This window comes from Pseudorasbora parva, chromosome 1 (assembly GCF_024679245.1).
Source record: "Pseudorasbora parva isolate DD20220531a chromosome 1, ASM2467924v1, whole genome shotgun sequence".
Classification (NCBI taxonomy): Eukaryota; Metazoa; Chordata; class Actinopteri; order Cypriniformes; family Gobionidae; genus Pseudorasbora; species Pseudorasbora parva.
Window position 1 is genome coordinate 21734375 of NC_090172.1, and position 24117 is coordinate 21758491.

The following is a 24117-nucleotide window of genomic DNA, read 5'->3' on the forward strand; positions in this document are numbered from 1 at the left end:
AGGCACTATATAAAATAAAGATTATTATTATTAAATTCCAATACTAAATTGACTAAAAATGAAATAAAAATAAAAACTAAACAGAAATTAAAAAAAAATATAAAAAGCACATACGCCAATTAAAAAAAATACTATTATACTTCATAAATATTACTAAACATTGGACTTTTTTTTTCTTCTCTACACATTATGTGCAATAAAAAATAACTAACTTTGCATAACTGAGGATGTCTCGCACACCTTCATCATGTCACGTAATCTGTCTGTCACAAAACCATTTCACAATCTAAAAAGTTGTTCTCACCCTATGAAAGTAGAACTGAAAGAGGGAAGCACAAGCAAGCTGTTTGACAATGCTCTGTATTTATTGAATGTACAGTTATATTATTTATCGAGGCAATAAAAATTACATCCAGAGTAATAATTTTCCCTTTAAACAAGGCAGACCAGTAAATTATCTACATACAGTGTTAACAAAAGAGTGTTTCAGTAGAAGCTGAGAAAGAGACAGAAACTAATGGGATATGTAGGCTACTTGGTTAAAGCTGTAACTGAGGCTGAGAAGAAGTTAGCCCTTGGTTAAGCAGGTTTTGTCCCTTAAAGTCTGACTACAGTCCTCAGATTTCATTACACAGTATCACTCAGTTTGGGCCCACACCTGTGATGGACCAGCCTGGCCCATCCCCTGAGGACGTTTGATTTTAGACTGAAATTAACATGATAATGTCTGCCCTGAAAAAAACAAACCATATACCAACAATGAACTAAATTTACAGGACATGATTTGCGAAGCATTTACAAAATAAAAAGGTGCTAAAATAAAAATAAAATGAAAAACAGACGAACCTGAATTTTGTCCCATTTTAAGACCCTAAAAAGTGGGGTTTCTAAATCCCAAGATTTCAAAAAAAAAAAAAAAAAAAAAATGAGGAATTGTTGGGTTTTTAAAAATGATGAAGTAGTGCCATTCAACCATTACTAAACATAAGAAAACCATAACATGTTATTACACAGGCAATCATAAAGTGTCTACAATTTAAAAAAAAAACAATTACAGGCCATAACGTATTTAGGTGCTTCTCATTAAAACACTTGTACCTCATTTGAACCAAAACAATAAAATGACAGACAGGCAGTAAAAGACAGCTGAATGGTGCTTAGGGTGACGGTAGAACGTGTGCATGGTGTCGGGACACTGGTCAGCCTAAGCGGAGCGAAAAGAAAGACAGACGTCGCTCACTTCTCCTCCTCTAGTCAGTAGTAGAACTCATTTACCTCTAAAATGGAATGAATTACGTACATGTAGATCATATAAACTCTCATGTGGTTTCGAATGGAATACACACACTAATATTTCCTGGTAGTATGTACAACACTAATGTCCCTCTCCAAAGATAATGAGACGTGGAGAAAGGAAACGTTTACATGCAAGTACCATTTATCCCTGCTTATACGGGTGTATGAAGCTATTGAATGAACATGCAAACACATTAAATGAGCTGAGTCATATAAACAAACCCTCAAAAAGCTCGCTTCTCATTGTGAAAGATAGGGTTTTCCATCGCACTTCAGCCCTTTTGCCTTCTGGCCTTCTAAACTCTACTGTGCAGTGTCCATTCTCGCAGCCAGCACTTACCTCAATCATTCAAACACACACACACACACACAAATATTTTCATCAATGCATGGAGAAGGAACGTAACGTGCATGTTGCATATTATGTTACTTACTCTGCAAATGTAATCGTTTGATAGTCATAAGTGCTGTAATCATTGTCTTTCTCAAAGTGCTCTGATCGAGATCATAAAGCACTGTCACGCTCTGGTATAGTGCGACTGATGCACGCTAGCACTGAATGCATGTACGTCAACTCCAACAGTCTTAATTTTTAAGCCTCGGAGCCCTGAGAGACACAAAGAGAGTAAAAGGAAGGTGGGGAAAAAACGCAAACGGACTTAGAACCAGAAAACTGACCCAATTTAAAATAGTAAACAGGAAGAGGAGGGTGACAGAAGACCAGATTACAATACGACGAAAGCAAAATCCAACCGCCATGTATTTTAATGGATTAAAAAAAAGCCCTGGATTGTGGAGCTAAGCTTTAAAAGTCTTGTTTCAATCTCACATTAAAATAACTCATATGCTGTTTTTTGTTTAATATTATGCAACACATTATGACTCTCAAAAGACCTTGATAAAGCCAGACGAGGGATTTGCACGCAGCGTCCCTGAGAAGGGATCCGAAGTGGAACCGCACCCAAACCGTGAGTGGATTTATCTGCGGTTGGACAAAAATACAAGGGGTGGCCCATGAAGTTTCCTGGACATCCCTGGATTTCAGACAGTGTGAGATGTGGGATCACTGCCAATTACACCGAGTCGGGATTAGATTAAGCCAACCGACGGAGAGCGTGCGAGTGGGATTATTTTAGAACGAATTATCGGGGTGAAAGAGTTCAAGCAAAGTACTATATATGTAGATGTGAGGCACTTAAACATTTAAGTGTCATAGGGCACAATTACTGAGAGCACACAATTTATACTCAGCCAGAAATTGTAGGTTTAGGGATATCACCCTCAAATGGACAAATTTGTACATTATTTAACTCTAAAAGATTTGTTGTAATACTTTAACTTTAAGTAAATATTACTGCTCTAAGATACTTGCATACACCTTTTAGGGAAAGATAAGATACAAAAGTTGTCCCTTGTGACAAGCTGCTGTTCTCTTATTAGGATCATTTTAGATTTTTTCTGACAGTGAATTGTATGATTCGATAAACATTCACATGACGGATGTTTCGGCTACAGAGGTGAAATGAAATTAAATCTTTGTTTCTGGGGGGAGGGTAAGCAATAGTCCATCTGTGCATTATTATGTAAACACTTACCACCAGATTAAGCATTAGCCTAGCGTTAGCATCACAGCCTCAGAATTCTCTACTGCCAAATTTACACTGCCACCTTCAGGACGATTCGTGGAACTACACGTAAAGCTGCAAAGTGCACAATATACAACAGAAATAAATAGTCCCTCTGTTTTCCACAGGTTTCTTACATACAGGCATTAGTATGTACGAGAGGCCACGTCATTAAAGCTAGATAAAACCCACAATTCATTAAAACAGAACTTTGGTTTAAAAAAAAAAATGTCAGATTTGATTCTGACAGACAGTGGCAAAGTGTATGCAGGTTTTTAAAAAAAAAATCCTCAAAAAATGCATAACATATTTAGTAATACTATGCCTATTCTTTAAATCCACTGTAGTCAGAAATGGATTGAGAGAGTGATAGGAAAAACAAATAAAACAAACTTTAGGATCACTAATATACTCCTGTCGAACCCGTCTCTGGCTTGACGGGAGTGTTTGAGGTTGAGGAGGATTCCAGCAGTGAGATATTGCCCATGTTGCTCCAGCTGTGGTTGGGGGAGGAGTAAGGGGGCGTGCTGCAGTTGGATGAGGGGCCAGAGCTGGGGCTGTCATTGGCCTGACCTATCAGGGTGTCTTTACGAGGGCCTTTGCTCTCCAACTCCTGCAGGAAGTGAGAGAGCTCCGCTGGCAAGAGCTTCTGCTCCGCCTCAAACTCGCGGTTCAGACGGGCCTGATTCTGCAAAGATGTGAGGATTTAAAATGCCATTCCACATGAAGTGAGAAGAAAAAAAGTATTCAAGCTCATTAACATTATTGTGAGATAAAAGGGTTGGGTGATATGATCAACTAGGGTTGGGTGATATGACTATGCTTTTATATCACAACAAGTTATTTTGTTTTAATCATATTTATTTTTCCTGGGGCAAAAAGGTTGTTACTATATCAACATTTAGATAACACATTTCACAGTTCTCAGCAGAAATGTATAATATAATTAATTCAGTGATATATACAGTGCCTTGCGAAAGTATTCGGCCCGCTTGAACTTTGCGACCTTTTGCCACATTTCAGGCTTCAAACATAAAGATATAAAACTGTAATTTTTTGTGAACAATCAACAACAAGTGGGACACAATCATGAAGTGGAACGAAATTTCAAACTTTTTTAACAAATTGAAAACTGAAAAATTGGGCGTGCAAAATTATTCGCCCCCTTAAGTTAATACTTTGTAGCACCACCTTTTGCTGCGATTACAGCTGTAAGTCGCTTGGGGTATGTCTCTATCAGTTTTGCACATCGACAGACTGAAATTTTTGCCCATTCCTCCTTGCAGAACAGCTGGAGCTCAGTGAGGTTGGATGGAGAGCGTTTGTGAACAGCAGTTTTCAGTTCTTTCCACAGATTCTCGATTGGATTCAGGTGCTCCTTGGGATGTTTAAAGCTTGGGAAATCTTTTTGTATCCAAATCCGGCTTTAAACTTCTCCACAACAGTATCTCGGACCTGCCTGGTGTGTTCCTTGTTCTTCATGATGCTCTCTGTGCTTTAAACGGACCTCTGAGACTATCACAGTGCAGGTGCATTTATACGGAGACTTGATTACACACAGGTGGATTCTATTTATCATCATTAATCATTTAGGTCAACATTGGATCATTCAGAGATCCTCACTGAACTTCTGGAGAGAGTTTGCTGCACTGAAAGTAAAGGGGGCGAATAATTTTGCACGCCCAATTTTTCAGTTTTTGATTTGTTAAAAAAGTTTGAAATATCCAATAAATTTCGTTCCACTTCATGATTGTGTCCCACTTGTTGATTCGTCACAAAAAATTACAGTTTCATTTCATTATGTTTGAAGCCTGAAATGTGGCAAAAGGTTGCAAAGTTCAAGGGGGCTAAATACTTTCGCAAGACACTGTGTATATATATATATATATATATTATTTTTTAAACAGCTGGGGAATCAAATGGATCAATATCAGAGACTGAAAGGGTTCAGTCTTAAAATGACAGCAACCTAATTTACATTTTACTGAAAGAGTCCTTCATTTTATCATTCACTGCTCTTGACTAAGCAACTTTTGTAATTTTAATAAGTGTATATAAGAAATTACAATTTCTTTTTTCTTAACAACAGTGACTGACATTATTTCTCTTGTAACTATGGTATTTTGGCAAAAGCTATAGTTACTATGGGACATATCTGTAAAGGAAACTTTCTAAAGTCTGTCTTAAATAGTAGGAATTGATCAGTAAAAGATAAAAAGGGACTAGCATGTCAGCACTGAAGGCAGAAAAGATCTGAGCATGGACTTACCACAGGAACCTCTTCTTCTATCTTCTGAAGGATCTCTTTGTGAAGGCCTTTTAACTTATCTTGACGCTTTACCTGAGACACTTCCAGCTACACACAGAGAGAGAGAGAGGGAATTAAGGGACTTTATGAGGAAGATTGACCTTAATTGTTCGAACTCAAGTATGTTTTATATGGCTCTGTAACACTTTGTCCTAACAAGGTGTTTAGCAATAACAGCATCAGGCAAGTTTCTGTCTAAAAGTGATGAGACGTTACAAGTGAATAATTGTTTATTAGACAGCTTTCTTAAGTAGGACCAAAAAGGTTTTTTACTCTGAGTGGAGCTACCTACCCAGAAACATCCAGAATCTATGGCTCTGATTGGCTATGGTTTTATTGTCTTGTGCTGTATTAAGGCTAAGACACACACCAAGCTGATGATCGGCAAATGTCGGCCGCCGTTGAGTGATTGTCTGCCTAGTTTTTGTTTCACAGCATTGGCACTAGTCTGACCCCTGTGGGCAGCTTTAAAATTCAGCACTTCTAAAGACACCAACCTCAGTTTACAATTGAAAACTGTGAAACAAAGAAAAAAAAAAAGTGTCATAATATTCCGAAGTATATTTTGTAATTTAAAGGGCAGGGTGCAAGCGTCTGATCACCTTAACCTTCAGAGTCTGATCACCTTATTTTATTGCAGAACTGCAAGAATACAATACAAACAACATATCACTTCGAAAAGAGCATTACATTATAAATTATGACAAGTCAAATTGAAGGAATATTTCCAGCCCATAGAAAATATCTGGTTTGATCATCGTAAAACATTCATATTCTCTGTGTTTGAGTGCTATAATTGGATATCATTTATACTGTAGACAATAATGGGTGGTAATACAATGGAAAAATAAACAAAATAACATTAAGAAATAAAATAAAATTAGTCTAATTATTCATCTGGCAGTAATTTGAGCATCGTGCTGCTCGTTAATCTCATGGCTGCCATCAATCGCACCTCTCAGATAATGTTACAATAAAACAGCCCTGAAGTGCCTGCAGAGATTGTGTCCACTAGACTCTTCCCTGTAAAGGCCTCATCGACGCGACAGCCAGCGGCACTGATCCTCAACAAACCCGCTTCCATACCGGTGTGATGAATCTGACCTTCACCCAGATGGAACTGGATTAAACATTTTGAATGTTCCGATCCTAATCTGACTTCTGACTAATGCTGCCTGAATCATAATCATACACTGTTCGTTCATTGGCCAGAGTCAAACTGGCTCCCCCACTGAGCCTGGTTTCTCCCAAGGTTTTTTCTCCATTCTGTCACCTGATTCTGGAGTTTGGATTCCTTGCCACTGTCGCCTCTGGCTTGCTTAGTCGGGGACACTTAATATTCAACTATATTATTGATCTGACAGCATTGTATGAGAACTGAACTGAGTTGGATGATGACATCACTGTTTTCTCCGGAGCTGCTGTACAGATAAATGAACTAAATTATAAATAGCTTACAACAGAAACTAATCAACCCTGAACTTAAGCTGGACAATGACACTATTTTATTTTAGAGTGGCTGTACTGCCAAGACAAACTTTATAAAAAGGGCTATATAAATAAAGGGGACTTAAGAAAAGATGACATACACAGGTATCATATAAGTCTAAATAAACACTTTTAAATATTGACATTTGTTGTATAGTTAAACCAAATTAGTTGAATTTACTTCACAAAACTGCCGTCCTTCCATTGACAATAATGCAGGCAGAAATTCCTTTACACTACTCATCAGAGCAGGATGTGATGACATGCGAGCTGTAATAAAGGCCTGTTCAAACAATCTTTTGGCCCAGATGCAGGCGATGTGAGGTTACAACACAGCTGGCTTTTTGGTGTCAGTCTGGGCCTTTATGCACTCAGTACAGGCCAAAAAAAAAAATCTTAAAAACATGACAATGGAAACTTAAGTAGCACCTAATTAGGACAAGGTGTTAAGTCTTCCTTAAATATCAGTTCATATAAAAGAGCCATTTACACAAAAAAAATATCCACATAATACTAAATCCAGACAGTTTCGGAACTCACCTGACGGATTAAGCTGACCGATTCATTGATGTGTTTTCTATTGATCTCGTTCAGCTCCCTGCTAAGTGAGATAATGACAGAAGAAGGTTAGATTCCTTGTACAATTACTATGGAGCGAGTCGAGGCTGAACTCTCAGATGTTAATGGCTCGAACAACTTTAGCAGCACATTCAAAAAATGCTCTCGTTTATCTTTCTGTCAATGTGTCACTTGGGACAGTTTCAAAAATAGGACAGATCTCTTCTAAAGATCTCTAGGCATATCAGAACATTTCTAGACTAAGCTATAGGTCGAATTGTTTTTTAAATAATTCTGAAAAACATTAAAAGGTACAGCAGACCCCACTGTCTTTCATTTATGGACAAAAATGACGACAATTTTCATGAGACAAAGTGTTCTGTCATCATTTATTCCTGACAATGTGATTGGTCCAAACAGTTTCTGTTCGGGCATAAAAACTCCTCTACGGATCGAGTCCAGACCGAACTTTCCAAACTAAAAATTGTGTGGGCGGGGCTAAGTTCGGCTGGCATCAGGCTAGGCAATCATAGAAAAAAAACCTCATTGACATCATTATACAGAAAAATATTGGAGTTAAATATCTTCATTTGTGTTCTACTGAAGAAACAAACACACCTACATCTTGGATGCCCTGGGGGTAAGCAGATAAACATCACTTTCAATTTTGGATGAACTATCCTTTTAAATCGTCCTGGCGTCTTAATGCCTCGATTATATCGTCTTCTATATTTGCTTATTGTTTATTAAATCCAGGCAATTGGTTGATGAAACACTGATTAAAATTAAGATACAATTTATACAAAACGAAATTTACTTTAAAGAAAGGCTTTCAACAAATCATAACTTAATGAAGTGGTCAAGTGGTCATTTCTGACCTGCTCCCTGTCTTCCAACATATTTACGGATTTTATGACGTGTCCTTTCTTACTCTGGCTTAGTTCTTATTTGAAAAACCCCTGAGAGCATTATAAGAATCCTGGCTTATTGGTATGCCAACCAAAGTATGCAGGTCAAATGGGGTAATACAGTATCTGCCTCCTTTGGGGTGAGTAATGGGGTACGTCAGGGGGGGCTGCTATCATCAGCTCTCTTTAACTTTTGCATGGAAACACCTTGGTGAATTATTTTATGTATGCTGATGATTTGGCCATTTTTTCACCCAGCAGTGCTGGATTTCAGCAGTTACTGAATATCTGCTCTGAATATGGGGTGAAATATGATGTGTTGTACAACGCCAAAAAGAGTGCTGTAATTATACGTAGGACAAAGGATAAAGATCTTTGTTTTCCAGACTTTTATCTGTCTGGACAATTGATGAGTGTCTGTAATAAAATTAAATATCCGGGTCATTACATTACTGATCAGATGTCTGATTATGAGGATATATTGGACATTATATGCCCAAGCTAACTTGCTGGTAAGAAAATTCCACATGTGCACGGATGATGTTAAAATGAGCCTGTTTAAAGCATTGCACTCCAATGTAAACTGCATCTTTATGGACTAAGTTTAAAAAGGCAAGTATGCAGAAGCTTAAGGTTGCTTATAATGATTGTATGAGGCTATTGCTCAATAAACCCAGGTGCTCTAGTGCAAGTGACCTGTTTTGTAATGCAGGGGTCAGTACCTTTCAGGCGTTTGTGAGAAGGGTCATCTACAAATTCATTTGTCGTCTGAATGACTCCCAGAACAGTAATGTTATGCTCTTAGTTAATCCGGGGTTTAGGGCCATACGATACCAATCATTGCTGTGGAATTATTGGTATAAGTGTCTTTTATAGTAATTTTGTATTGTAGTTTTTTTTTTTTTTTTTTTTTTAAATATTGTTTTTATATTGTTATTATTTAAAAGTCTCTTTTCTTTAATGTATGTTGCTTGTTATGTCTGTCTCTAAATGGACCATGAGTCTGAAATAAGAGTTGATGATGATTACTCATGCTGTTTTCACTTTTCATAATCAATATAGATTAAAAAGTTAAATAAAAAGTAAAAAGTAAATCCATTTTCTTAACGGCTAAAACAAGTATAGTTGCCTACAGTACAGAGAAAGTGCATGTCGGAGTGGATTAGATCAAAAATAGATGTACTAGTGAGCGTGAGCCCTTGAGTGGAGCGTTTTGCCGGAATTGCAAAAAATAAACTATACATTTGTTTTATTTGCAACTCTTTGGTAGATTATACATTTATAATGTCTAGAAATACTACTAGGCCTATTAGTACTAGTGATCGAGTGATATATCGAGTTCCCAATATTTAAGCACCCCCCCCCCATTACTACATTACTAACGTCTCAGCTTTTTCCTTTTCTGCTTTCTTGGCCTCGATGATGCTGTTTAGCCTCTTCCTGTCCAGAATCTTCTGTAATTCTTTCTTCTCTCTGCAAGTAGAAATGTGACATTTTAGCATTTGTCCACACACAGACACAAATGCACCTCAAAACACAGCCAAACATTTCTTACTTGTCACACACATCCTTGAGTTTTTTGATTTGGGCTGCTTGACAATCCTGGGCGATTTCCCTCAGTTTCTGAGTGGCCTGAGACAGAAGCACAGAACCACAAAGAATTAGCATTTTTAGCAGTGTGTGTAGTGCCTCTTAGAGCAGCTGTGATCGTGATTTCTTTGGTCTATAGTTATGAGTGTCATACCTCTTTGAGGTGGCATTGTTTAGCCTCTTTCTCTAGCAAATGTTGTGCCTCTCTGAGCATGAGAAGCTCATGCATCTGCTTCTCTCTGAACTGCTCTGTCTTTTGCTGTAGCTCCAGATCCAGATCGTTCAATTCTTTCTGCGTGGGCTCCTCTTTCCCACTGAGCATATGCAAACAGCAAATAACCATTTACAATGATAACAATAACAACAATTCATTAAGAAATTATTAAATGTGAACCCTCTCCAATGTTGTTTAGACCAAGGCCTAGTTTACAATAAAATCAAAGTAGGATAAGAACTCAAAGAAATGTTCTACTGTAAAGTAAAGAAATATTTCATATATTCTGAGTCACTAATCAAATAAGCTAATTCCTGATGCAGAGCATGTGAAAACTACACAAAAGGTCAGATGTTCTCTGAAAGGTCAAATGTTTGACTACTTATAACTAAATCAGACAGTCCATGCTTTAAACAATGTAAAATATATTAATCAGAGGGCCGAAGCACAATCCTATACTTTATTCTCTGCTTAACACAATGTTCCTCCTCAGAACTGCACATTCAGACTGCTTCACAATCTGGACTCCTGACCTTTATATAATCATAATATAAAATACAGCAAACAGTTTCACACAAGCACAATAACCACATGGTCAACATCAATTAAGGTCAAAAGGTCTATGTCGACTTTAATTGCCCTCACTTTTTCTTCAGACTGGAGCGCAGACGCTTCTCCATCTGACTCCGTTTCCTCAGGAGGTCAGAGTTGATCTGATTACAGCGTGTGCTTTGTTCCTTACTGAGAGCCCACATCTGAAACACACGTACACACACATTCTTTTCTTAAAGTCTTTTTGCCTTATTTTGCATAAGACAGTCAAAAAAAGACAACTGGAGTGGAGAAAAGGGAATGGGTCTCTGTTGCGGCATTTGACATAAATGAGAGCTGCGGCAGATTTAACTCACGTGCTTGGACATTGTTACGCTGTAACTGCTTTTAAACAGCCCCAGTTCTAAAGTAAGGTTTTAAAATTAGTAACAGAGGCATGGGGTTGTTTCAACACAAAGACACAAAAAAGGGGTTTTACACGCATGTCTTGAGATAAACACGAGTATCATGTTTTAGCACATTGTTGAAACATTAGCAATATGCTAAAACATGCTAGCAACTTGATAAACACCCTTTCTAACCAGGGGCAGAACAAATTCTTAAAAATAAATTGTGTCTTCACTGCCAATTTCTTTTTTATTTTCTAACTTAAGAAAAAAGATATTTCGTATTCTTAAAAACTTTTCTTAAGAATGTTCTTATCTTTTTTCTTTAAATTGTTCTTAAGATAACATTTAAGAAGTATTCATATTCCCAAAACTTTGAGGTGTTTTTCTTTCAGCGAGTCTTTATCAATACCCGCCTTTCATTAAAATAACACCTTTCATTTTCTTCTAAAGTAAAAATGTTTAAATGTTCTTGATAAAATATTTGAGAACTTTTTCAATATTTAAAGAATTTTTCAAGAATTGCCCTTCTTAAACAAACTTCTTAGAATGTATCTTAAGAATTTCCTTAAGGGTTTTCTCAAACCAACATCAAAGTTGATCTTGAAGAACTTTTTTTTTATCTAGTAAAAAATTACTACACACCCATGGTTTGAATGTGACCATGTTGCTACATATATAAAACAATTTAAAGGGTTACTTCAGCGATTAGCATATGACTTTCTATCATTAGAAACCCTGGAGTATATTCGAATGATCGTGCCCCTGGGGGAAAGTGATCCAGTCACACTGATTCAGTAGCGGTGGCTTTGGGAATGGCCTCACAGGGCAGCGAAGCATTCTGGGAATTGTTTTCTTTCATCCCCATGAGACAAAAATATCACCAAAAAATTCTCTCTTATCTTATTCTGTCTAGAAAGCACCAAATTCAAAAATAATTTCACATTTCTACTACATTAATGACCCAGTTTAAATACAGATTCATCTTCCCAGCGCTAAAGTACCCCTTTAAGTGCTTTTTACCTTTTTATGATGTTTCTTGTGCAACTCCTTGAGTTCCTTGCACTGCTTCTTCAGCAGCTTCTGGAAGGAGCTGTGCTGTTTGAGCTCTTCAATAGACTGAGGTTCGATTACTGCGAAACACCAACAGACACACAGCTTGACCATGATATACAACACCTCTCAGTGCTCTTTAAGAGGCAAGTGACTGATGAAGATGAGCGTATGGATGGTTAAATGATGAGGAGTGGATCTTACCTTTAAGAATATTGTTGACTAGATCTTCTTTTGGGCCTAAAATATATTATACACGAGCATACAGGTCACTCAATGGACAGACATGCATATTCATGAGTAGACATCAATGCAAAATGGACATGACTAACATTATGGCCAAAATGCAGACGGGCAGAGAGAGACAAAGAATGATTGAGAAGATGACAGCAGGAAAAGATTTAGAGTTAGACCGAACCTGATGGAGGAGTGTTCATGATGTCTGTGACTACAGAAGGAAGTGGCGGAGATGGCAGAAAGATAGGGTCAGTAGGGATCACAATGCCAGGTGAGTCAAACTTGTCTCCTCCTTCTGGTTTCACAGATCCACCCTATACAAACACACACATGTTGGGTTTCCATTTTATGGAGAATTTCTATAGTCATAATGAGTTTTATACTGTACAAACTTTTTTTTATTATATCCCATAACACTAAACCTACCCATCACAGAAAACTTTCGACATTTTTAAAAACATAATTTAGTGTGATTTATAAGCTTGTTTTCCTCATGGAGACAAAAACATTGGTATTAATATCCTCGTGGGGGCATTTATTCCAAGTAATTTACGGAATACCTGGACCACACACACACACACACACACACACACACACACACACACACACACACACACACACACACACACACACACACACACACACCTCTTAATGTCTGAAATGAACTAATGGAAAAAGGAATAGTTCAACCAAAAGTGAAAATCTATAATTTATGCTGACCTTCATTTTGTTGTTTCGAGCCCATTTGTTTTTATTTCTTCCATGGAAGAAAAAGGGAGAAACTCTGAATATATCGCTCATGTACAGTAGTTATAATAAACGGGGACTGAAGCTTTCAAGCTTCAAAAAGATGCAAAAGCACCATTAAAATGTAGCGACTCAGGCGAATCAAACACACAATCGCCAGTTACATTTAACAAATATGTTTTGAAAGTTGTGCTCACTAGCATACCTTCCCCCCCAACACAACAGAGGGAGATTCTTCAGTCACCCTGGAAACCATCTGATAAGATCTTTTTATGGCCGGAAAGAATGTGGCCACAGAGCTTTTGACACAGAGACACAGAGCTTTTGCCTCAAATTATAGACAAACCATCTATAAATGAACATGCACCCCAGGACATTATATGTAAACACATAATTGTTTTGTAAAATGTTTCTTCTGTATGGTATTTTGCATCTTTTTGTCTGTGTCTTAACAAAGTACTAGTTCAGATAACCTCATATATGTCATGTCTCCTATCAAATTAATGCTCACTTCACGACTTACACTTCCAGGTATATCACTTATTCAGAAAATGCAGTGTGTGTTTGTTGCATTAATTATAGTATGAAGACTCAGAGACCCACTGAGTCGAACCTTCAAACAAAGAGCAATAAAGTCTGCTGAGGAATTTCCCGCCGGGAAATCCCAACACTCTCATTGGTTAAGTCTAACCCTGGAGGGTGGGACTACGGCCAGACCATAAAAGGAGGACCTCGGATGCCCTCCTCCTCTCTTACACTCCCCACTCTCTCTTCTCTCTCTGGCTGAACCAACACGTCTTTGTGGCTGGCCCTTGAGCCAGGCCACCAATGCAGGCCCTCCAAGCAGGCCTCAGCTCTTCCAAAAATCTTCTCTTCTACAATCCGATCTTCAAGAACACGAAGCATCGCTAAAGCAAACAGCCGCTTCCCTCCCAACCTCGGAAAGGACCGCCGGACATGCAGGACATTTGAACACGCAGAGACACATACGCACACAAGCGAGAAGCCAAAACGAAACCACAAAGAATGCAAGTATTCTTATTCTTACTGCTGTAAAGAGGGTGTGTTATTCTCCCGTTGGGATAAATTAACTCCGTGAAGGTCGTATCTGGTGAATTGAAGGAAAGTTGGTTCTAAATGGACTGCATTTAAATGCAGTGGTTCTCACCCTCCCCCACTCTCTTTGTCTCTCTCTCTCCCTCTCTCTTTGTCTCTCTCTCTCTCTTTTATCTCTCTCTAACTTCAGTCTATTCAGTATTCTCTCTTATGTATTCTTTCGTTAATATCTATATTTCTACTCTCTTGATGCATATTTAGTATGTACTTTCTGTGTGAATTGTAGTGTTATTTTTAGTCTGTGTTTATTAAACCTTCAAAAGACATTTAATGAGTTGAATCTGTTATTCTGCCACATACACGAAGTCAATGAAACTTGCGATCTAAACGTTACCTAACTGCTTATGCTACTATGTTAGTAAAGTAAACTGTATGACCATTTGAAATATTGAACTTATCCTGATCAGTAAAGTTAATGTTTCTCATGCGCTCGTAAAGCAGTAATCCATTATTGAGAATTGATTTGGAAAGTCTATAACTAATTTGCAGGACAAACTTAGTAGGATAATTTCAAGCAATTTCATAAAGGGTTACTTGTATTTAATTAAACAATTTTCCCTATCGGAAAATTTTAATACGTAATGAACAACTGGCAAATCATATTCATAAATTCATGAATATTGAATATTAAATCCCTTTTGAGTTAATTATTCCCCGAGACATTAAACTCATGAGTCGTTGTTGTTACATGTATTTGGTGGAGAATGCGGGCAAGTTTCAAACGTTTGTGTATGTGTGAATGATATTCATATTCTATTCATTGTGTATTTTTGGAGTATTAATAACCTGCACGCGCGTTTTTGTTTTGTTTTGTTTTGGTGTTGTTTTGTGAATTGAACGGTACGCGCAAGGCGAACCCAAGCATAAACAGATGCTGAGAAATGTTGAAGTAGCCGGATTATATTAATAAAAATATGAACGGTACGAAAATCCGCGTGATCTCCGAAAAACTCTGCAGGCCGTAGGCGCAATAGAGTTTATCCGCGTGATTTCCTAACAAATGTATTGTAGAAAACCCATACATTTGACTCGAGCAATATATTATGTGTTCCATCAAAATAATGAGATTTTGATGATGTCTGTAGACACGTACGTTGCGTTATCCCGCTTGATCTGAACTACAAAAAGTTTCTATCTGTGCGGAAGATTGGGACAGGACGAGACTCTCCTGTACAATATAAGGGGCCTCAGAATAATTATTATATCGTTAAGATAAACGATAACTCCTGGTTTAAGTCTGGCTTAGCTAACCAAAGACCTGAGACCTAAAACATTTGAATCAAAAATGCTGAAAACCCTCAGCCATATTGATAAATGTCTATTGGAGTCCATGTAAAATGCGTGAATAGGCAGAAGATAAATTCCTGTTTGTCACCCGTTTCGTTACTCGTGCATCTAGAGCACCAGTCATTTGTAAATGATTTGCAAGAGCCAGTAAAGTGCAGAACGCCAGGGCGACTCAGAAATTGCAACGCCGCTTGCAAACCGCCAGAGGGCGACTCAAGAATTGCAACGCCGCTTGCAAAACGCGAAGGCGACTCAAGAATTGCAACGCCGCTTGCAAACCGCCAGAGGGCGACTCAAGAATTGCAACGCCGCTTGCAACCCGCCAGAGGGCGACTCTAGAACCAGACAAAGCCATCTGGTGAGCATTTCCGCCTAACTAACTCTAGTCTAGGGCGGGCGCAATAGCGCCATCGTGTGGATAAATTCGGATAGTTTCACTCTCCGTCATTTGATTCTGCCTTCACAAAATAAGTTTGAGCCTATAAATTGTTTATTGCTTACTGTTGTACACAGTTTCATTTATACAATTTTTCTAACAACTACCAAGTCTCCTTTCTCGCTGATTAAACACCCTTATTCGAATTTGAAGTTTAAAAAGAAACATAACTTCCTCTAACTCAAAGTGAAATTAGGTTTAAGTCACACAGTCCAATTGGAAGGAAGGACGCCACCGTGTGGTTATACCCTGTTAAGTCAGCGCAACACTAAATCACTACTCCCTTTCTGATTAATTCTTTTATTTGGATAACTCCCACTTAGAGATTAATCGTTATAGGATAAGATTTTTGATTGGCTTTCTTTTATTTGATTTTCCTTACAGGCTTATTTAAATTTCATTTAAACTTGCTTTGAATTTAATTTGAATTAAGTTGAGCTTCTAATTCTTTTATTTTATTTTATTTATAATTTTATTTTAATTTTTAATTTTAATTTTTAATTTTAATTAATTTTTTTTTTATTTATTAAAATTTTTATTTTTATTTTTATTTTTATTTTTCTCTGCAAAAGTTTTTCTGTTCCCCTCCCATTGGGAATAAAGCTCAGTCTGGTAATTACAAACGGTATCAAAAGTGCTTTTTGTTTTATCATTACTTGACAGAAACTTTTGCCTTTTTCTAAATTGCTCTTGATATTTAATCTTCCACGTAAGCGACCTCAATTCACCCCGGATGAGCTAAATGGGATAACCCATAGTACAAGCCGAATTTTAGTATATCTTGAGCATTAAGCCTATTAATTTTCCCTAACACTCCCGGCGCGCACGCTGACATTCCTTTCATTACAGACCAATTCATCTTGTGTTTGTTTCCACTGTGCTCTTTCCTATCCTCACTGTTGGACTATCACGATTGTGTTTCTTTCAGTTCACCAAGAGACCCCAAGGAGAATTAGATAGTCCCGGGACAACCGAGCAGCAGTTCACCAAGTGACCCCCCAGGGCTACCGCCCACCTAATTGTCTGAATTGTCTAATTATCTAACTGTCTAGATCAGTTAGCCAAAATTCCCAGCTATCCGTACGATAGCTCATTAGCTTAGAACAAGCTTGCATTGGCTCTCTCTCTGTGTGTGTGTGTGTGCTGTGTTTCTTTCGTCCGCAGTAATGTTCCGTGCACCCAGTTCCGCCGTCCTGTGGGAACGCCTAACGACATGGCTGGAAGCGCTAACGGCCACCAGTCAAGGAAGTCTGGGACAGCTGAACCAGGAACAACTGGACACCGAGCTAGACCAGCTGATGACACACGACCCCACGCACAGCTACTCCAACAAGGAAGTGGCCAAGATCCTCGGAAGCCTCGCCCACGTCCTCATCGCACAGGCACGTCTAAGCGAAGGGAGCTACGACAACCTGGAGCAGGAGGCAGCAACGCTAAAGCTTCAAGCCAAGGAGGCCCGGAGAGACCAAGCCCTCACCCAGCTTCGTCTAGATCAGCTTCTAGACACAGAGAAAGACGACGAAACAGACAAAGAACAAAGAAAAGAAATAGAAAGACTTCAAAAGACCCTGAAGGAGCTCCGTCGTGACACCGACCGACGAATACAGTCAGAGAAAGACGACAGGAAACACCTCGACGAAAAGCTTCGGCGTGGCGAATCCCTCCTGGAGAGAACCACTGATGAACTTAAAGACAGAGACATTAAAGCTAAAGTCTATGCAAAACATTTGCAGTCGGCACAAGCCGAGATCGACGAGCTCATCCAGCAAAGACACGAGCTCAAAGATGAACTTGACATGGTGCAAAGAGAACTGAGACAGTCATATATAGTGCAACGTTACCGGAAGGGGGAAACACACAACACACAGTTTCCCCTGACCAGTTACTCCGCACATTTTAGCCACGAAGCAAGAGCTACGAAGGGGAATGACAGCCCCCTGTTTAAAAGAGCACCCGCCAGTCTCCACGAATCCCCGTCAGCAGCAAAGGAAAGGACGCCCTTCCAGGAAGTCAAGGTCAACAGCCACGAAGCTTCAAAGAACCTCGACAAGCTGGCCAGAAATATTCCTACCTTCAGCCCAGACCCGGCAGGAGGACACGACGTCCACGCATACTTAAAAGACATAGACTTTTACTTGCAAACTGTCGCTCACGCGAACAACTGGGACAGACTGTACCTGCTCAGGGCCACGTCTAATCGTGACGTACGCAGCTTTCTGGATCGACAACCAGAGGCCATCAAAGCGGACTACTGGCATCTACGACAAGCTCTAATTCGTGAGTACTCCGACCCCGAGTCAGACCAGGGGTTCATCACTGCCATGGACCTTAAGCAAGCTCGACGTGAGACCTCACAGAACTTTTATAACAGACTGCGACGTGCCTACTTCGGGGCACGTAACGACCCAGGCATGGAGGAGGACATCAACTTCAAAACTCTTTTCCTCCGAAACCTGCACCCTACCATCAGTTACCACCTGGGGGTGCTGGCGTGCCCGCGCAGCATGGGCACGCAACAGTTAAGAGACTTGGCTCACAAAGCTTACGTCAAACAGAAAACCATTTCTGAAAAGACTGTAAAACAGCCCACCATCTGCCCTGTCTCTGTGCACCACCCAGAGCTAACCCTAGAGGGCGCCAAACAGAACCACAGTTACCGACCCGTCAACAGAGAGTCCAAACCACTCCAAGCCAGCAGAGGGCAGCGTGGTCATAATGGCGACCGTCCACGGTACCAGAGCGATCGCTCTGAAGGATCCTGGGACCCGCCTCGCCCAGAAAGCCAGCGAAAAGGCCACTCTCGACGGGACAATGGTAGGCCCAGACCTGAACCCACGTCTGACAAAGAAAGTGTAGCTGCTTCTGAAGTTACAGAGCTCATAAAGATCCTAAAAGAGCTCCTCCGACAGAAACCTCACAAGGAAGACAAGAAGGACGGACCAGGTACAGCACGACTAGACATGATACCTGAAATCAACCTTCCCGCCCTTCCTGCAACTGAATCATCCACCCTGAACACTGTTCCCCAACCACGGACTAGTGTACTAACTGTTGCACCCCCACACGTCAGCAGCACACACTCACTACAGCTGACAGCAACAGCCTCTAATCAAGACAGCATCATGGGACAGCCCAGCGTACCAGAAAGCGCTGTTTTGATGGTTTGCACGCATAATGAGACACTTGACACATATCCAGACGGCTTATCAAGCAACACACAGGTCCCCACACCAAGACTCCTGGGAAACCTAATCGAGAAGGGGATGGCTCGAAAACTCTATCTGACTATCACTATGGAAAGGGAATTTAAGCTCGAAGCCCTAGTTGACACTGGCTCCGACCTCACGCTTATATCCGCCCAACTGTTTGAAAGACTCAGATTTGAAGCACAGAGGAAAAATCGCACCCTTAACCTTCACACTTGTAAGCTAAATGTGCAGTCGTATAGCCAAAACGACATCCAGCTCAAGCACGTAGCTTCCATCCACCTGACAATTGGACCTATGAGGCTGATACACCCAGTCTATATCTCCCCTATGAACACTTATCCGTTTCTCATCGGAAAAGACCTGCTGGACCGCTTCGAACCCGTACTGGACTTCAAACAGCTGAAAGTCTGGGCTCAAGTGCGTGACCCTCTGCCCCTTCAGACACACACATCGTCTGAACAAGACTGTCAAGTCACAGAAGTCACGGGAACTCCCACAGAGCCAGACTGCCAGGTCACAAAGGCCACGGGACCCCCTGCAGCACACTGTGACAACACAGCCTCAGCCCCAAAACCAAGTTCAAGTCCGCTACTTTGCACAGTTCAGCTATCCAAAGACTCTGATGCCTTCTGCCCCCAGGTCATGAATGACCTACAGCTGAATGACATTGTCACAACGAACAGTATCCCTGCACTGTGGGCAGACAACTCAACAAAAAGTCTACCACTGTGCAATACAATCAGTAAAAACACACCACACGGCGACATGTGGGCACCCCCGCACCCCACATCCAGCCCCATTGTTGCAGTGCTAACCCACAGCAAGCGATCGACACCGGCTACAATGCCGGCCTTGCAGCTGCTATCGCTAACTCCGCAAATTTCCAACAACGATATTGCGGATATGCAAACCTCTGACACTGCAATAAAGACAATTCTTGACCACCTCTCAGACCCCTCCAACCACCCTATCACTGACTCTGAGCTCATTGATGACTCTAGCCACAAGCATCTACATAACTCCAGACACATGATGCGTATTATGGACAACATTCTCTGGTGTGCACCCGATGGCAACACAGCGCCACAGCTTGTAGTGCCACGGTCGCAAAGGGGGGTGATGCTAATGTACGCCCACAACACACCATGTGCTGGACACCACGGCACCAGAGCCATGTATGACACACTGAAACAGGTGGCATATGGGCCTGGGATGCATCAAGATGCAGCAGAGTATGTTAGAGAAGGGCTAGTTCGCTGCCAGTTCCAACCAGCAAACCCGAACCACAGAGCCCCACTGCAACACAGAGGGACCACGTTCCCATGGTCAAACCTACAAATCGACCGGGTAGAACCCCTGCCCAGGTCCACAAAAGGCAAAAAGTACTTTCTCACAGTGGTGTGCCAGTTTACCAAGTGGGTGGAGTGTCAACCAGCACCCAACGACACCGCCCAGACCACGGCATACCATCTGATGAATCACATCTTTTTCCTATCAAGATTGCCACTGAGAATCAACTCAGACAGAGGCATCCACTTCACTACTGAGGCCATGCAACAGATCTGGAAATGCCTAAGAAACGCGGCCGTGATCATGCTCCTGTGCCTCCAGACAATCAGAGGCCAGCCACCACCAGACATCATCACACCGGGTCCAACCTCGGGCATCGCACTGAGAGAGCAACCTGGACTGCTGATCACCAACTGCAAATGAATCCTCAAAAGAAAGACGTACTCTCCTGAACTTCACATCAGCAGCGCAAGCTCCTCCAGCCCTGCACACAAACGCAGAAGGGGGGAGGAGCCCAAGCCCTCTGCCCAACCTTATACCAGCTTCAAGAACCTTCTCCTCCAACACCAGGTAGCCACCTTGTAGGCAATACTGCCAAGCCCCACACTATGTCATGCATGTGATTTGAGAAAGAAGGCCTTTAACGAACACAAGGCCGCCTCTGAAGGGATTCTCAAAACCCCAATGACTTTGAACTTTGAAACAGAGAAACCAAAGTGGATCACCAGAAGGCACCCAGCCTGGCCACAATGCGAGGCACCCTCTGGAAAAGTTCCTAGTCAGCATAGGACATAAAAGTGTCAAGATGCACAGTCCATCTTCCTAGGCAGGAGACCTAAATGACTGACTGGCCATTGCGAGGAACATGGTTCCACCCAGGGCTGCAGAAAGCCCACAGCACACCTGCACCACACAAACAGACTTCTGGATGACAGGTGACGCACCGTCAGGGCACCTGCTGCCTCGACACCTGCTGCACAAGCACAGAGACCTGAACTGGGCTACTGTCTGCCTTATCTGCCGTGGAACGACCATAACTTCCGGAGACACAAACAACTGGAGCCTAACATGGCTATGGTGTGTCTGATCTTCCTGAATCTTTGATATCGCTCGTTGTTGTCCATAGGAGGGACAACAACTAGCGAAAGGGGGGATTATGTAGCGACTCAGGCGAATCAAACACACAATCGCCAGTTACATTTAACAAATATGTTTTGAAAGTTGTGCTCACTAGCATACCTTCCCCCCCAACACAACAGAGGGAGATTCTTCAGTCACCCTGGAAACCATCTGATAAGATCTTTTTATGGCCGGAAAGAATGTGGCCACAGAGCTTTTGACACAGAGACACAGAGCTTTTGCCTCAAATTATAGACAAACCATCTATAAATGAACATGCACCCCAGGACATTATATGTAAACACATAATTGTTTTGTAAAATGTTTCTTCTGTATGGTATTTTGCATCTTTTTGTCTGTGTCTTAACAAAGTACTAGTTCAGATAACCTCATATATGTCATGTCTCCTATCAAATTAATGCTCACTTCACGACTTACACTTCCAGGTATATCACTTATTCAGAAAATGCAGTGTGTGTTTGTTGCATTAATTATAGTATGAAGACTCAGAGACCCACTGAGTCGAACCTTCAAACAAAGAGCAATAAAGTCTGCTGAGGAATTTCCCGCCGGGAAATCCCAACACTCTCATTGGTTAAGTCTAACCCTGGAGGGTGGGACTACGGCCAGACCATAAAAGGAGGACCTCGGATGCCCTCCTCCTCTCTTACACTCCCCACTCTCTCTTCTCTCTCTGGCTGAACCAACACGTCTTTGTGGCTGGCCCTTGAGCCAGGCCACCAATGCAGGCCCTCCAAGCAGGCCTCAGCTCTTCCAAAAATCTTCTCTTCTACAATCCGATCTTCAAGAACACGAAGCATCGCTAAAGCAAACAGCCGCTTCCCTCCCAACCTCGGAAAGGACCGCCGGACATGCAGGACATTTGAACACGCAGAGACACATACGCACACAAGCGAGAAGCCAAAACGAAACCACAAAGAATGCAAGTATTCTTATTCTTACTGCTGTAAAGAGGGTGTGTTATTCTCCCGTTGGGATAAATTAACTCCGTGAAGGTCGTATCTGGTGAATTGAAGGAAAGTTGGTTCTAAATGGACTGCATTTAAATGCAGTGGTTCTCACCCTCCCCCACTCTCTTTGTCTCTCTCTCTCCCTCTCTCTTTGTCTCTCTCTCTCTCTTTTATCTCTCTCTAACTTCAGTCTATTCAGTATTCTCTCTTATGTATTCTTTCGTTAATATCTATATTTCTACTCTCTTGATGCATATTTAGTATGTACTTTCTGTGTGAATTGTAGTGTTATTTTTAGTCTGTGTTTATTAAACCTTCAAAAGACATTTAATGAGTTGAATCTGTTATTCTGCCACATACACGAAGTCAATGAAACTTGCGATCTAAACGTTACCTAACTGCTTATGCTACTATGTTAGTAAAGTAAACTGTATGACCATTTGAAATATTGAACTTATCCTGATCAGTAAAGTTAATGTTTCTCATGCGCTCGTAAAGCAGTAATCCATTATTGAGAATTGATTTGGAAAGTCTATAACTAATTTGCAGGACAAACTTAGTAGGATAATTTCAAGCAATTTCATAAAGGGTTACTTGTATTTAATTAAACAATTTTCCCTATCGGAAAATTTTAATACGTAATGAACAACTGGCAAATCATATTCATAAATTCATGAATATTGAATATTAAATCCCTTTTGAGTTAATTATTCCCCGAGACATTAAACTCATGAGTCGTTGTTGTTACAAAAATAATCAGATCATAAATGCAACTCAACCAACGGATTAATTGAAAATAATGAATCAAAAGAATGATGTGCTCATGAATAAGACAAAAAGACAAGCTTTCTAAAGAAAGTAGCAGACACTAGCCATGACACTTTTATGGTGATTTTTTGTGCAAGGTCTGCAACCTTATGGCACACAGAGGGATGTTTTGTTGGATCTGCATGCTAGCACAGGTTAAAATAGTATTTATAGTGCCTAACTAACACATGCCAGGGATTATCCCTCCGTTAGCCTTTTTTTTGGGGGGTGGGGGGTGGGCTGCAAGTCCGGAAGAGAGATCAGAAGAACTGGTTGGTTACAGAGATTCAAATTGGACTACTAGTAAAGGCACTACTAGTATTTCCAGTAGTAATTTAAATAGTGTTAGTCACATTAGATTTGCTAAATGGCACCTGACTAAGAAAGTCGATGCTGACATAAAAACAAGCGTGACTGACCTCAGGGGGATCCTCCATAAGTGCTAATAGCTGCCTTTCTCTCTGGGCCAGCAGAGAGAGATGTTTGATGGGGTTTGTCAGAGCATCTGCATACTCTTCACACACACACAAAAGAGGAAGACAGAGGAAAAACAGAGTAAGGGAGACACTTATCAAAGTGCAAGACATTTAACTGCATTAGTTTCTACTGCTGTAAAATACTTGCATAAAAAAAGATTTCTGTACACAGTGCAGCTAAATGCACTTTTATGCACAGAATTGAACAACTAGCTTTGCTCAACTTATGCAGTAATGTGCATTAAAGAGTTAGTTCACCCAAAAATGAAATTGATGTCATTAAAGACTCACCCTAATGTCGTTCCCCACCCGTAAGACCTCCGTTCATCTTCCGACACAGTTTAAGATATTTTATATTTAGTCAGAGAGTGTATCTAAGTGTATGCACACTATACTGCCCATGTCCAGAAAGGGAATAAAAACATCATCAAAGTAGTCGGCAGT

The 24117-nt window shown here is 40.6% G+C and overlaps 1 protein-coding gene across 4 annotated transcripts in view; it reads right to left on the reverse strand.

The window, feature by feature from the left end:
* Positions 1-352: 352 nt before the first annotated feature.
* Positions 353-24117, reverse strand: part of plcb3 (phospholipase C, beta 3 (phosphatidylinositol-specific)) — a 93991-nt gene continuing 70226 nt past the window's right edge. For 2 of the 4 annotated variants that reach the window (XM_067435006.1, XM_067434802.1), the window contains 11 exons: positions 23617-23711; positions 12397-12529; positions 12183-12218; positions 11949-12058; positions 10633-10742; positions 9928-10087; positions 9739-9815; positions 9567-9656; positions 7258-7318; positions 5191-5277; positions 353-3609 (listed from right to left, as the gene is read on the reverse strand). In XM_067435006.1, the coding sequence (XP_067291107.1) occupies positions 3325-3609; positions 5191-5277; positions 7258-7318; positions 9567-9656; positions 9739-9815; positions 9928-10087; positions 10633-10742; positions 11949-12058; positions 12183-12218; positions 12397-12529; positions 23617-23711 (1244 nt within the window). In that variant the 3' untranslated portion in view covers positions 353-3324. The remainder of the gene's footprint in view (positions 3610-5190; positions 5278-7257; positions 7319-9566; positions 9657-9738; positions 9816-9927; positions 10088-10632; positions 10743-11948; positions 12059-12182; positions 12219-12396; positions 12530-23616; positions 23712-24117) is intronic. The other 2 variants (XM_067434870.1, XM_067434940.1) reach the window with 2 other exon arrangements.